This window comes from Notolabrus celidotus, chromosome 3 (genome assembly GCF_009762535.1).
Source record: "Notolabrus celidotus isolate fNotCel1 chromosome 3, fNotCel1.pri, whole genome shotgun sequence".
Classification (NCBI taxonomy): domain Eukaryota; kingdom Metazoa; phylum Chordata; class Actinopteri; order Labriformes; family Labridae; genus Notolabrus; species Notolabrus celidotus.
The window spans coordinates 28,299,700-28,314,600 of NC_048274.1; the positions used below are offsets into that span (position 1 = coordinate 28,299,700).

General features: G+C 43.4%; 1 protein-coding gene across 2 annotated transcripts in view; it reads right to left on the minus strand.

The window, feature by feature from the left end:
- Positions 1 to 14,901, minus strand: part of cd276 (CD276 molecule) — a 90,891-nt gene that overhangs the window by 63,256 nt on the left and 12,734 nt on the right. For both annotated transcript variants that reach the window (XR_004630744.1, XM_034679974.1), the window contains exons 3-4: positions 4,045 to 4,395; positions 1,465 to 1,761 (exon numbers count right to left, since the gene is read on the minus strand). Coding sequence is in view for 1 of the 2 variants with exons in the window: in XM_034679974.1 (XP_034535865.1) it covers positions 1,465 to 1,761; positions 4,045 to 4,395 (648 nt within the window). In the remaining variant the exon portion in view is untranslated. The remainder of the gene's footprint in view (positions 1 to 1,464; positions 1,762 to 4,044; positions 4,396 to 14,901) is intronic.

Consider the following 14,901-nt stretch of genomic DNA (forward strand, 5'->3'; position numbering starts at 1 on the left):
CCAGCCCAGAGAGCAGGCTGAGGCCACCTGTACTTATTTATGAGCCATTTCACACAGTGCTGCTCCCATTAGAGACCAGCCTTGGCCCACCTTACGCGGCACTCTCCTTGCACTTAACACATAGAGTACAGCAGCACGGCTTGCAGGGAGGGGGGGTGGCATTAGGAGATCATTAGACCCTATCACATACTGTGGGTGCGGTCACACTCCCCAGCTGAAGATTACATCAAACAACTGGAGAAAGGCAAACATATCAATGTACTTCATGGTTGGCAAACACTTCCTGCAGACAGCTGCTTGGAAACCAATCACCCAATCCAGCACAATCTTTTATAACTGTATTGCCTTCTTGAAAAGTGTGATGAAAAACTATTTGACTATCCTCTGGGAAATAATCACCCACTGATCTAATTGAATAATGGGTAAAGCTTATTGAAGCATGATTGGACATTTTATTGTTTCTCATTTATGTCGTTGGAGCTTAACTGTTCGTCTTAGACGGAAATGGAGAGACTTGGAAAAAGACAAAGCAAAAGTTGAGCTGAAAATTGACTGATAGATTGATTCATAAAAGCACACAATAGTCTAATGAAAGACTCTACGTGCAGTACTGGAATCAAGATCAGTCTAAGCTGGAAACATAGTGTTGGCTGTTTATCATAGATATGTTAGGTTAACTCCTCCAAACAGTTTGAGGCTATGCGAGAGGATAGCCTCAAACTAGTTAATCGTGTCCAGAGCTATTGACATTATAACACAGCAAGCAGCCACTGAATACAGGCTTGTTTCATTTGCATCACACCTAGGGGTTGGGAATTGATAAGATTTTATCAATGTCAATGCCATTGTCGATTCTGCTTATCAATCCAATTCCTTATCAATTCTCCTAACAATTCCTGAATATTTTTTTGAGGGGAAAAAAAGTAGTTCTACACAGTCTTCCGCACCAAAAGGAACCATTTAATTTTTTCCAAAATTATGTCTGCACAAGACTGAACATGAACATATTCACCTTGAACATACTGAACAATAGGTTGATCTCATTCTCGGCCGTGTGAGTCCGAACGTGGCCCCTCGAGCCTGGAGGAAAATACTTTGAATCGCGGAGGTATTTTACCCGCTCTCGGAGCCTCATTTTTGGCCGCTTGAGTCCGTGACGTGACGTGACGTGACGTGACGTGACGTGACGTGACGTGACGTGACGTGACGTGACGTGACGTGACGTGACGTGACGTGACGTGACGTGAAGTAATGTGACGTGAAGTGATGTTGTGCTGGGAAAAGAATCGTTAAGAAGAATCGATAACATTTGAGGTGTACAATTCCGATGGAATTAATCAATTGGAAACGGTTCTAGGTCGGACCAGGTTTTCGATTCCCACCCCTATTCACACCTGAGATGTTAATGTTGACAGACAGACACAGTACATGATAATACAGAGAGTGAAGAAGACCAGCACCCACCTGTGATTGTGACTGAGGCGTACCCTTCCTCACCCAGTAGAGGGTTGATCAGTTTGCAGCTGTAGGTGCTGTTAGGCTCCAGCATAACTTTCAGCACGCTAGTCATGGTGAACAACCCCTCCTCATTGGCCACCAAAGAATTGGTGATGTTGTCTGTCAGGTTGCGCCCGCCCCCATCCTGCCAAATCACGTCTGCTTCCGGATATCCACCATAGGCCACACAGGTCAGGGCCACCTCATCACCTGGCCGCAGATTGGATTCAGGCTCTAAAGTCACGACAGGTTTGGAGTAGGGTGCTGAAAAAAAAAAGCAAGAATACACAGTAAAAGGAGGAGGGAGGGATAAGGGAACAAAAAAAAGGTATGGGTTGAGTAAGGACGGGTGAGGATAAGGGAGCAGCAGACACGTACTAGCTTTAGTTAGATTCTCTGAAGTGAGAGTCACCCTGGGAACTGTTTGACATGATTCCCATTAAATTCTTAATTATATTTAGGGAGCTTAGCATAACACAGTGCCTAAGATCCCACAGACACAGACGGCATCTGTGACACATCCTGATGCTGCATCTCTACACTCAAACGCAACTCCCTCCAGAGAGTCGGAGCACTGAGCCACTCCCAGAGAGGAAATACGGTGCAAGTCGGTGCTGGAGGCGGGAGGTGGGGAGGCCTAGGAGAAAAGTGGCAGGCACGGAGATTTGGGACGACTCAGCCCATGGCATGAAAAAGAGTGCAGGAGGGGTGGAGGTGAGGGGTGAGCCGCAGCCTCGGCTGGAATCACGCTTCTCCAATCCCTTGAGCTAAAACACGAGTACAGAGGTGGCGGGGAGAGATGCTGCTGTATTCCCAAAACCAATCATTGCACAGCAAACAATGGGGTGGAGCTGAGGGCGAGATGAAATAAGTTTGTCTGAGCTGCTTTCTGAACAGTGGACTCTGAACACAAAGACAGATTTAGCGTGGTACACACTAACTTCCTCAGCTGTCCATTTGACTGACAGAGAGAATTCCACCGAGGGCTCCTTTCATTTTCTTCCAGCACAGCATGAAGGAAGTCTACAATGTTAACTGTAAATTCTCTCTAAAAATAGAGCATCAATAAATCTAATGCATAAAATGGAACCAATTTGTCACTGTGGGAGACATTGTTTTTTCCCTCTCCACAGCCAGGAGAAGAAAAAAAATGTTATTCATTAACGGTGCCTAATGCACATCCATCCTGTGGGAATACAGCGACAATCTCACCACAGATATAGAAATGGAGAAGGAAGGACGGAAAGGCACACAGTATCATTATAAATAAATAAAAGGCTCTCAGCTGTGAAGGGGGCTATGTAGTCGCACAGCAGAGAAGATGTTAGCAGTGGCTGATTGACCGTAGCAACAGCTAATAATCAAAGTCAGCAGATATTGACCATGACAGAGACCACAATCAGCGCTTATTGACCAAAAAGACTGCTCAGCAGCCCTGAGAAAACGGTTTATCACCTGTTTACGTCTGGGGAGGGCAAATTATCATAAATCCCCTTCTTCATGGGCAACTGTATAACACAGTTTATTGCATACTATTAATGTATATGCGTGAATAAGTGCTGAGGTCATATCACTTTGAACACAATCAATTCAAAGTATAAAGGGGAATTACGACGCAAACGTTTATTTTGTTTGGTTTAGTTCTCGCCACAGTTATAATTACTTCGCAGTAAAACACAGTTGAACTCCGTCTATGTGTGTGTGAGTCTGTTTGAGTAAAAACAATTGCATACTGCTTCTTTGTAAGGACTGAGGAAATAAACCCAAATGATTTCATCAGAGTTATTTAAGATTGGGAAGGGGAAGAGATGATCTGTGGTTACAAGATGAGGATGTGAAGTTTCATAGACATGAGCAAGAGAAGCCTAAAAACATGCTATTAGGTTGCATCATGGGACATGTGCGTTTCAGCATTCTAATTGCTCTGGCTGTATAACGGACTAAGAGTCAAGACATCCCTACAAAATAATTTATGTGATATTTAAGTCTTGTCTCACTAGAGAAGGGGAAAGCACCTAAATGAGAATCTCTTTGACATTAAAAGAGAATAATCCAAACAAATAAACACATTTAGTGCTTCAAATTATAATTCATGCTTTTCAATTCATCTCTTCATAATGTCTCCATCACTTAGTTTATCATTTATTTATAAGAAGTCAAAAACTTCAGCAATACAAACTGACAGATATGACAGTGGCTGATGGGAAATATCAGAGTACGGTAGCTTTTTGTGTCTGGATGAATAAATTAAATTACATATGGATTGTATTTAATAATATGCTAATTCTAATTCTAATAACAAATGTTATTTTTTTAGTTTTTTAAACAGCAAATATATAAAAACTCATTTCAAATTGGGAAAAGCAGAGCAACATATGAATTGCTCTGCTGAAAGGGGTATAACTGAGGCTAATCTGCAGTCCCGTCCCTGGCAGAGTTCTCTTCGTGTATGTATGAATCTATTTTCAGCCTGACCCTCATAAGTGTCCTTGCGTGTGTTCATCTGTTTGTTTCTACATGTATCATGGACATCACAGCTTGACTCACCGGCCACCTGCAGCAGCAGAGCAGCACTGCCGTAGTCCTGCACCCTGACGAAGCAGGTATAGCTGCCTTCGTCAGCCACCACCACCCTGCTCAGCAGGAGTGAAGTGTTGCCCAGGCCCAGCTGGGCGGGGAACAGGCTGGTACGGTTGGCAAACCTTTCTGCTTGGTCTGCCAGCTGGTTGTGTCCCTCCTGGTACCCATGCACACTGCGTTTGGTGTCTGTCAGCTGCCAGAAGACGCTCAGATCAGACAGGTTGAAGGGACCAGCGGGGCTGAAGGAGCAGTTGAGAATGGCGTCCCTGCTGTGCAGCGCCACCACTGGCTGCTCTGGGACGAACACTTCCATCATAGCTAGAGGAGAGGAAAAGGAGCATGTGAGTGATGTCAACTTCAAGAAATACTCTCAGAAAAACCCTGACTATGTGATTGTACTGTTCTACCTCATGTTAGAAGATGTCAGGTAAGCTGCCAACTACACAAAAATACAGCAAAATGCATCAGACATCTCTCTTTCAATCATCTCAGCTCTGACGCGTTCCCTGTGTCAATCTTGCATGCCAGACATCACCCCATTTGTAACCCAGGTAGTCTAAAATAGCAAATAAACAGCATGAGTAAATACAACTTGGCCCAGGTCTAGTATAAACATACAGTATTCACTGAATCACAGCATTAATTCAGTGTGCTGTGTTCAAATGTGACAGTCTGACACCTACTCAAATTTGAATATCTTTGAAAAAAAAATCAATGCAGCATTTTTAAATATATGCTGCGACTGCTTCAGAAACATCCACTCTGTTTGTGCAGCTTGGGAGCACGGAGCGGGTGACGCGGGATGAAGGCAAGAGGGGAGAAGAGGAGGGATCTGGAGGTAAGTATTAGGACTTTGTTTGGGTTCCTATAGGCTTTGCCTCCTGGCGATGGCTCAGTGTGCGGAAACTCTGCGATGGAAGAAACAACATCTGTACAGCTTTGGTTAAGTCGTTAGTTAAATCTTTTTTTAAAAAAGGTTGTTGTGGGAGGGTGTGATATAACTACAGCAAAACTTGAGAGTGTGTTTTTTAGGAAACGAAAAGTGACTCTGCTTCCTATCAAACACTGTTAATCAAAGGCTGCTGATGTCTTCTGTGCACCTGTGTGTTTAAATGCGTGTGTGTTGTTTGTCTAGACTAGGCCAAGAGCAAACAGTACACTGCATAATCATTGTGGATTAGCAGCCATCACAGACCGTCCAGAGTACATCCATGGTAGTCAGCATTCTCCATTGATCCCCGCCTGTGCTTATACAACTCTGAGACACTTATCAGCATCACAGGGGAGAGAAAAAAGCCAGTCGGACCCCGGAGCAATACACTCTTGCTTTATGCTCAGCCTCTCTAATTGTTATAATCACAGTGGCATTTTAGCCTCCTCACCCTCTTTTTGAGCTCTGTCTATCACGCAGCCAACGCCAATGTTGAATCACTTTGCTGTGAAGGAGATTTGACTGCTGCAGAGGTGCAATAATTACTTCCCCTATTAACAACAAACAAGTCTTTCATCTGCAAGGGTTCATATGTGGATGGGTATAGCAAAGTCAAGGCAGGCCTATTTTTTCAATCACATTCAGCCAAGGTAGCCTCAGTCAGCACACACCCGCAAATAAGCCGCTCCTCTGTAGGAACAGTGCCACCTACTGACCGGCTTTACAAGTGCAGGGGAATGGGACATAGCATGCACAGAGTGCTTTCTGAATAACCCATGCTCCATTTAAATGTCAGTGCTGGGACCTTGCAGACTAAGGAAAATATTTTCATTGAAATAATTTCGTGATTAGGAATTAAGCATCTCATATTGCACTGAATTAAAATAGAAGCAAACATAAAAACTTCCTGATTTATGAACATATTTCAATGAGCTTGTGTCAAGGCTTCATTGGTAGGCATTACTTTTGAGTCCTCAATCCAAAAAATAGCCTGTAAAACAACAGTTCTCTGACTTAAATGTTGAGTGGATCACTATTTTTTTAAATTTACTGTGATTATAAAAGCTCCTTTGGTGCTTTTGGGTGTTTCTAGCATTCCAAATTGAGTGCACACTCACTCTGTTGCTCAACAAACAATAAAGATGAGCTATCATGGTCAAGCACTGCAGGAGCAGAAGTGATACTGGCATGTCATTAACAGGGACCACAAGGGCAAATTTCTCTTATATGTTTTTGTTGTCTGTTTTCGATGTCTTTGAAGGTGGACCTACCAATGTGGTCATAAACAGGCTGCTGGTGTGTTTTTTTGATGGTAGAGGGTCAGTGACAGCCATATCTGAAACGTGCATTTTGACGGGGAGGAGAGAGTGCAATTAAATCACTCCCCGAGCAGCCTGGGATGACTCACACCGCTGAGTTCATACAGGAAGGGGGAAGGGAAGCAGAGAGAAAGAGAGGCCGGCACCGAGCTCACACTTAAAGATAATATCTGGAAACAAGCCAAGGAGGAGGCTGTGGCGGAGCCTCGCACACTAATCCCTCAACGCTGACCAAAGCCGTGTCAGAGAGGAGAGAGATAGAAAGTCCCCTTTCTCGTGCTACATCTCTGCCTCGCTCCTCCTCCTCTTTCACTCACTGTTTCTTTAACCGGTGACCTACAACTGGCTCCAGAGGCCCCTGGAGGACACACTTCTACACAGGGACCTTGTGTAGAGACACCGACCTGCGCTTTGAAAGAGGACACAAGTGGGGCATTTAGCATTGCATAGAGGGCAGGGGATTGGTCAGGGCGAGCTAGGCCAGCTGACGTCATGGAAAGCACACATCTGATGTCCTATTCGTCAGAGGTGAAATACCACAAGCTAAAAAGAATCACTGCACACTTGGCTGTTTTTGATCCGCCAGCCTTTGCAATGAGCAGCATGTTGCGCTGCAGAAGCTGACTGTTTGATCGTGTCTTCGCAAGGCCTGCTCTCAACATGAAAAACATGCATTCTCAAAAGAAACGAGCGTAAGTGGGAGAGGTTGAAGGTGCCAACACAAGTGGTCTTTGGATGGGGGGGCCGGGCTGCACCTCATAGCCCAGGCTGTGGTGTCCTCTCAAAGGGTAAGTGGGGGATCTCGCCTCTCCCTTCTCCCTCTTGATAAAGAGATGCTCAGAAGCCATAGAGGGCAAGCCGGGAGACGTCAAGCTGTGGGGATTTACACACTGCACTTTGTGTTTATGGGCCTCAGCTCTGTTTGAGTGCCTGCGAGACAGAGACGGGCACTTTCACAGCCGACATGAAATAAACTCATTACAGCCTTTGCGAGCCAGGTTGGCAACGGGCCCTGCTTAGCAGGGAGGCTAAGGGATGGCTAGAGAAGGCTGCAAGTGATCTTCACGCAGCTCTCCACCCTACTTTCAAGACTAAACACCACCTTGTCACTATCAACACCTCCTCCCACTCTGCTTTTTTAAGGTGTACAAAATATGGGGGAGCTGGTGGATTGGATTCTAGCTCTTTAATCTTACAATGATATGATGCTAGCTACGCACATGAGGGGAGCATGGAGGCTGGGTATGAGACAGAGACAGCGTGGGATTCAAGCAGACAGTAAACAGGACGATCATAGCTTTTATGGGGAAGGTGCTTCCAAGGTGATGCATGAGGCTGCTGGTAAATAAAACCCAGAGATATCTCAACCCGTCCTGACGGATACAGATAGGCCAGTGCACATACATGCAGCTACGTACACACAAAAATGAAAGCGTGTGATCACAGTCAGATAACTGGAGGGAGATTATTAGCTTTCACATGTCATCTTGTAATGTAGATAGGCATGATTTGAATATGTACACTATGAATAAAAGAAATCACATCTGTATTTGTCCAACCATTGAACAAACATGAATCTGTTTCAAAGAGATAAATGGATTGATAAGATCTATGACGCATTTCAGATTATCAGTATCAGTGGTATACAGGATACTACACTGACACCACATAAAGAAAAGTACATTTCAAAGACACAAGAAGTTATTGGCTCTTTAAAAAACATGATATCAACCCCAGGGGCAATGTTTCTGCAGCATAATCAAAGTCATCTGCAGTTGGTCTATCCACCGGTCATTCCATCTGAGCATGTTTATTTTATTGGAACATTCTGTATTTATATACAGACATGCTGAGGAGAGCAAAAGTGCTGTGTGCAGTTCAACAGAGGAAGGAGGACCCACAGGCAGATAGTTAGATTCATTAGCAAAAGAACAAAAAGCCAAAAGGTCAAACAAAGCTTACTTAAAATTGTCTATAAGTGGGTACCCGTTGGCCTAGCGGTTTAAGCATGCACGACCCATATACAGAGGCAATAGTGCTCGTAATTTACTGACCCAGAACAGAGACTAAATACACAAAGGTGTGAAACAAGACACAGGTGACACTAATCATGGTGGGGCCATAGACTGTACAAATAATGGATGTAGTATCCGTGACGTCACCCATCTGTTCCTGAGCTCTGTTTTGAAGCCAATCGTTGGCGGCAGCCATATTGGTAATGCGGAACTCAACCAGGAAAATGTGACGTAAAGAGGCGGAGTTTCAGCCTCCTAGCCAACAGCTATGTGTTCCCGTCCGGGAGTCAAGTCAATCATGTCCTTATTTGGGCAAAAACTCGTAATCTTAATATCTTCTGAACTGTCGCGTTAGAAAAAAATCACCACCCGTACAGTGTGAGCCAAGCTGTTTTTTGAACCAGGCTGTAAACATGTTTATTAATGCTGCAAAGATTGTCTTTTTTGAATGGGTGTCTATATTGTCTTCGGTGTTCCTGCAGCCAGCCTCAAGTGGATTCACGATTAATTGCAGTTTATAACACTTCCGAATGGGCTTCATATTTTGAGACCAGAGGTTGCAGCTTGGGTGGGGCACACGATCACCGAGGAGGGAAAACTCAGGAAGTAAAACTGGACTTGCCCCACAGGGGGAAAATACTACAAAATAAAAGAGGAAACACTACAACAACACGGGGGTAAAGGATGACATTACAACACAAGAAATGACGACTGAATGACAACTCTGGGAAAAATAAAACAAGATTAGTAACAGAAAAGGGAGAGAAAGAAAACATGAGGATCTCGTGAAGGTCTACATAACAGAAGAGGAAATCAAACACTAAGAAAATACAAAACTTAACAAAAGCAACTCATGATGACTTTTATTCAAATTAGATTTCTATTAATTGGCTTGCTTAATCTATCAGTGAAAAAGGTACACTAGATTTGGCAACAATCCCTTTAAGCCAGGCCTGCATGATATGAGAAATAAAAGGAATATGAGATAATGTTAAATATTACAGTAATAATATCAAGAGATACAGATCTGAAAGATCAGTAAGCTAAAACTAAGTTTTACTCAATCTATCTGCTATTTCTCGTGTTTTTCTCAATACCTGAGTGGGCAAAATATTTGATGTTTTGTAAAAAGAGAAGGGGATTACCAACGGGTTAGCCGTCTGGTTTAGTGGTAGATTATGTTGTGATTAAGGGGAGGGGCAGGTACTATAAGTTTTTCTTCTTCCTGCTCCTGTTTGTTCATAGACAGTGTATACTCTATTATGTGAAGATGTTGTGTTGTCAAACACTGAAGTGAGCCAATAAAATCCTTATGAATTAATGAATATTTCCATAAACAACCAAACATTATTAGTTTGTCCTTGAACTGTTCTATCCTAATATTGGGAGACATTTTAGTTTCCTGGTAGTTAAATACCTTAAGATGACATAACGGTTTAGTTTAAACTGAAAAAATGTTAAGCAGAGATACAAAAGAAAGACAAAACAAAGACCTGGAGTCTTCTTTGCCATTCAATGAGGTCCAGAAGCAATAAAAGCTAGCAAAAATTAAAATTTTCAGTTTAAAAAGTGACCTACCGAATTCTTAAAGCTTCAGCCACAATAAGCAATATGTCGAAAAGACTGTAATTGTCTCAAGTGGAACATAGACCATGAATTTGTCCTTCACTGAATTTTTCTCTCGCTCACAAATATGCACTGCTTACAGGCAAATGTGCTACATAGCAGCTTGTGCACAAAGCCTCACTAATTTACTCCTCTTATACAGAATTCTTTTAACTGCTTATCCTGCAGCACCAAAACTGAGTCACCAAATGGCTGACCTTGGCATGCACAAGCCCACACTGTTTCAGATAAACACACAGCGAACACAGAGCTGGTGATAATTTAAGAGAGACTAAGCCTAATTAGCATCGTGTTGCTGACAGCTCAATGACTTATCACATATCTTCCCTCACACTGAGTGCAGGGTATAAACATATTACCTACTGCTATGGACAGACAACGAGGTGGGGGGGGGGGCAACTTCTGTCAGGCTGCTGTCATGAACTGCAACTTTACATAATAAGGCTTGTGCATGAAGAAGGGGGTTTGCAAAATATAACTGTTAGTAGTTGGAACATATGGACTGCAGAGAACGAAATCATCCTACAAGAGTTTTCACACACATCTGTTGCCTGTTCTACTCTAATTGGTCGAAATTGGGATCTATTCATCTAAATGAAATCAAACCCCTTAACGTCCCATTGCTCGCTGTCTCATTGGGTGTTTGTTTTATATTTAAATGTACAAGTTTGAACTTGAAAAAGCTGTGAAATCACAAAGCCGCATATTCTTTTGATCATCCTTAATCTATATCCATAGAAAGGAGCCCAGCCAGAGTAACGGCATGTTTCAGAGTGAGTTGTGTCAAACTGTTGATCATTGCAAAATTCCATCAGCTTATGCCTCCAAGGACAAAAACACTCTACACTTCAAAAAAGTAATCATGCTGATGCCAGAATTATCAGTTCTGTATGAATGTGCGTCCAGTTTTTAAATGAGCAATTTATTCCTGCTGTTGTTTGTTGGCTTAAATAGGGAGGATGAGATTTGGTAAAAACCTGTTGTGTACGAGAAGCTTTCTTAAAAGCTGTAGACATGTGTTACAACAGATCTTTTAAGTGATCAACAGCTCTATCACAAACATAGACTGTATAAATAATGGACGTAGTATCCGTGACGTCACCCATCTGTTTCTGAAGCGCTGTTTTGAAGCAAATCGACGGCGGCTGCTGTCAAGCGATTGTGACGGGCTTTGAGCCTCCTAGCCAACAGCTACAGTGTTCCTGCCCGTCAATCAAGTCAGCTGTGCCTCTCATTGGAAGACTCGTAATCTTAATATCTTTAAAACTACCCCGATATGAAAAAATTCACCTCCCGAACAGTGTGTACCGATCGAGAAATGAGCTATCCAGACTACACTCGTCTTTTGTACCAGGCTGTAAACATGTTTATTTCTGCTGTAAAGATCGGCTTTTTTTCCATTCATGTGTATGTGACTTCCAGTACTTCCAGATCCGGTCTCAAGCGGATCCTCGATGAACTGCAGTTTTTAGCACTTCCGCATTGGACTCATATTTTTAGACCAAAGGTTGTCGCTTGACCACAAAGGAGACGGTTAAAACACATTAGTAGGCTTTGGTGTTAATTAGCAGCCTGTGTAGTGCCACGATCCATGATATACAAACCATATCTAGCTGTTCACATATATACACACCCTCCCAAAGCATTCCATGCAAGAAAAACCCAAAGGCGAGAGAACACATTGATATTCCACACCTGTGTGACTCCTGACAGCTCCACAGCGGCACACTGTCTGAGGAATTGGACACGAGACACTACAATGGAGATTCTGTTACAAAGCTGCTCTGGAGCAGAGAGGTTCCTATCAGCATGACCAGCGACAGTCACATACACAAACAGACATGAGTACATAGGGCCAGTACGCAGGTGTCTGGGGCCCCTGACACACAAAAACAAACACACAAACAAACAGCCTCAACAAAAGGCGAGCAGACTTCATTTTGCAATCTTTTGTTCCTTATTTTTCTGCAGTAATTTCTACAGCTGGCTGAATATTTTCAGAAGTCCTTGACATCAAATTTAGTTTACAAGCTGAAGCCCGGCACACATGCTCAAACACATTTAAACACTTGATTCAGTACCGGATCAAAGCTCCCCTGGCTCATTAACCAATACAACTTCAAGTTGACTCAACAGCAGCAGAGAAAACAGCACCTCACAGAGTCTCTTTACAGAAGAAACAATAATGACAGTTCAATAACACACAGTGAGCAGAGATATTTACACAGTTGGCTCAACACAGCAAGTACACATGTTTAAAGGGCATGTATAAAACTCTGCTGTAGCATAGCTCATACATAAGGAAAATAAGGCATCAGTGCTAGAGGGGGGGATATTGACACAGCAAAGTAAACAGGTGCAATACTAACAGACTGCAATGACAGTAGGGTTTAGTTGAGCCAAAAGAAAAGGCAGAGAAATATGCTTTTACAACACTGCCCCCATCTGTCCCTGATTGCAACTGCAGTTCAGCACATTCTCATTCTGGACATTTTGCAGCACATGAACATCAAAGGGTTTTACTCAAAGGATCTGTGAGCCCTTTCATACAGATAATTCTTATGATACAACCAATCCCTGTAAAAGTCTGAGGGGAAAGCTAGCTTTTGATTTCATGCTGTCGGGAACAGATGTACATGTCCATAATACTATGATTCGAAAAAAAAGGAGCAACTGGAAAAAACATAAAGGAGTAATGGGAGCGTGTGCCGAGTTAGTGTGTTTCTTTTTCTTAAGTGAGCAGCCTGTTTCTTTAGCAGTGTTTTTTCTTCAGATGGCTCCTCAGTAAAAATAGCACAATATGGATGAGATTAAGTGACACTGCAAGCCTTCTGTGGTTGAAAGGGGTCACTTTTAACATTAAGCTCTTAGAATAATCCCTCACTTTTTGCTTCAGGAACTCATCATGGAGTGTGGGTGCCCTCACTCAGGCAGGGATACAGGTGATGGCAGATAGGAAAGACAACCATTCTGACTTGCTTATTTTTAGCAGTGACATAAATCAAGATGAGACTCACTGTTGTGCTTTTTTTATCTCCTTTTCTCACTATCTCTGCTCTCCCTGCTTTGCTTCCTTCATAGATGTGTGCCATCTCATATCCCGTCAATAACCTGTTAATGGGCTCCGGCAGTCAGATAATAGGGCCGACTGAAGAACAGTGGGCAGATAAGAGCAAGCCTGTGGCTTATGAGCCTGAGAGACAGAGAGACTTTGATGAGCAAGAGGCTGGGGAGGGAGCAAGGAGGAGTGGGGAGATGGATGAGAAAGAGCCCCTTGAGGTAGTAAGGGTTTTACAGGGTTAGATCTGCCTTGATTGCAGCTAATTTCTAATAATGTCAGGCTACATGGAGGTGTATAAACCATAGACTGTATAAATAATGGACGTAGTATCCGTGACATCACACATCTGTTCCTGAGCGCTGTTTTGAAGCCAATCAATGGCGGCAGCCATATTGGAAATGTGGAACTCAACCAGCCAAAGTGTGACGTACAGGGGCGGAGTTTGAGCCTCCTGGCAACGGCTATGTGTTCCCGTCCGGGAGTCGAGTCAGTCATGTCCTTATTTGGGCAAAAACTCCTAATCTTAATATCTTCTGAACTGTGGCGTTAGAGAAGAATTCACCTCTGTACAGTGTGTGCTGATAGAGAGATTAGCGACGTAGAGCCAAGCCGTTTTTTGAACCAGGCTGTAAACATGTTTATTAATGCTGCAAAGATGGTCTTTTATGAAATGGTGTCTATGTGGTTTCCGGTATTTCTGCAGCCAGCCTCAAGCGGATTCTCACTTCCGCATGGGCTTCATAGTTTGAGACCGGAGGTTGCCGCTTGGTTCGAACACAGTGGACATAATAACTGAGGAGCTAAGAAAGACTGGCACTTTTTTTTATGCATCCGTTGATGCAGTCGTTTTTCATGTACCATCTTATGAGATGAAGTTTTCATCTCACAGGTTCGCACACGATGCTGATTCATGATTTCATGCACCAGGAATGATATGAGGTGAAATAAGGGTCAGTCCGTCGCCAGCTGTGCAACTCCAGATGACAGAGCAGCCGTGCCTGACATCATCACTGCCGCTTCATTGAGGCAACACCCTGGAGGTTGAGGTGTTTCCCACTGTCAGCTGCTGGGTTGCTTCCTCAGCAAGTCTGTATCTGTGATGCTTTCCAAGCACAGATCAGCATCCGTTCAACCCATTCATCACAACCCACTAGGCACACAGCAGACCCACATATGGCTCCAGGCCCCTCTTCCCCTCCAAAACTGCAATCTCGGCATATTAACTATATCAATTTTTTAACGATTCCCACAAGGCGGCATTTTTAGGACTTGTTGAAATAATCATGAGGTGCTTGTTGGGTAATGCACTCGGTTTCAATGAGCGCACTGTGAGAAAAGGAGAGCTGGGAAACGGTGATGGGCGAGCCAACAGAGACTGGTCATTATGTATGCACTGCGGCGAAACCAATCTTTGTTGAGCCTGTCCTCGATTGTTTTTAAAAGGATACTTCACTGGACACAATCAAATTAGCAAGAACATCACTGATATGGGGTAATAACCCTAAATTGAATTTCAGCACAGGCTAAAGTGTCCCCTCTCTGCAGAATCAATTGCTGTGGAGAGAAAAGGAGGACAGGAAGAGGGCATTCATAGTTAGCAGACCTTTAAAAAGTACACCAGAGACGCAGACATGAGCCGGCTGTTTTCACGCTCTGTAGCCTTGCCATAATGCGTGCCTGCTGACGACTACTACAGATGCAATCTATCCAATTATCGTAATTAATTTGAATTACCTTACAGCTCCCATCACTGAGAGGGAAACCGGGTCAGCTTTCCATTTGTGTGTTTGTATGAATGCAATTCTCTTTCCATTGTTTGGGTGCTAAGAGCTGCTCACGTCAGAGCTCTGGCAGCCTAGTGGCTTTGCTAAC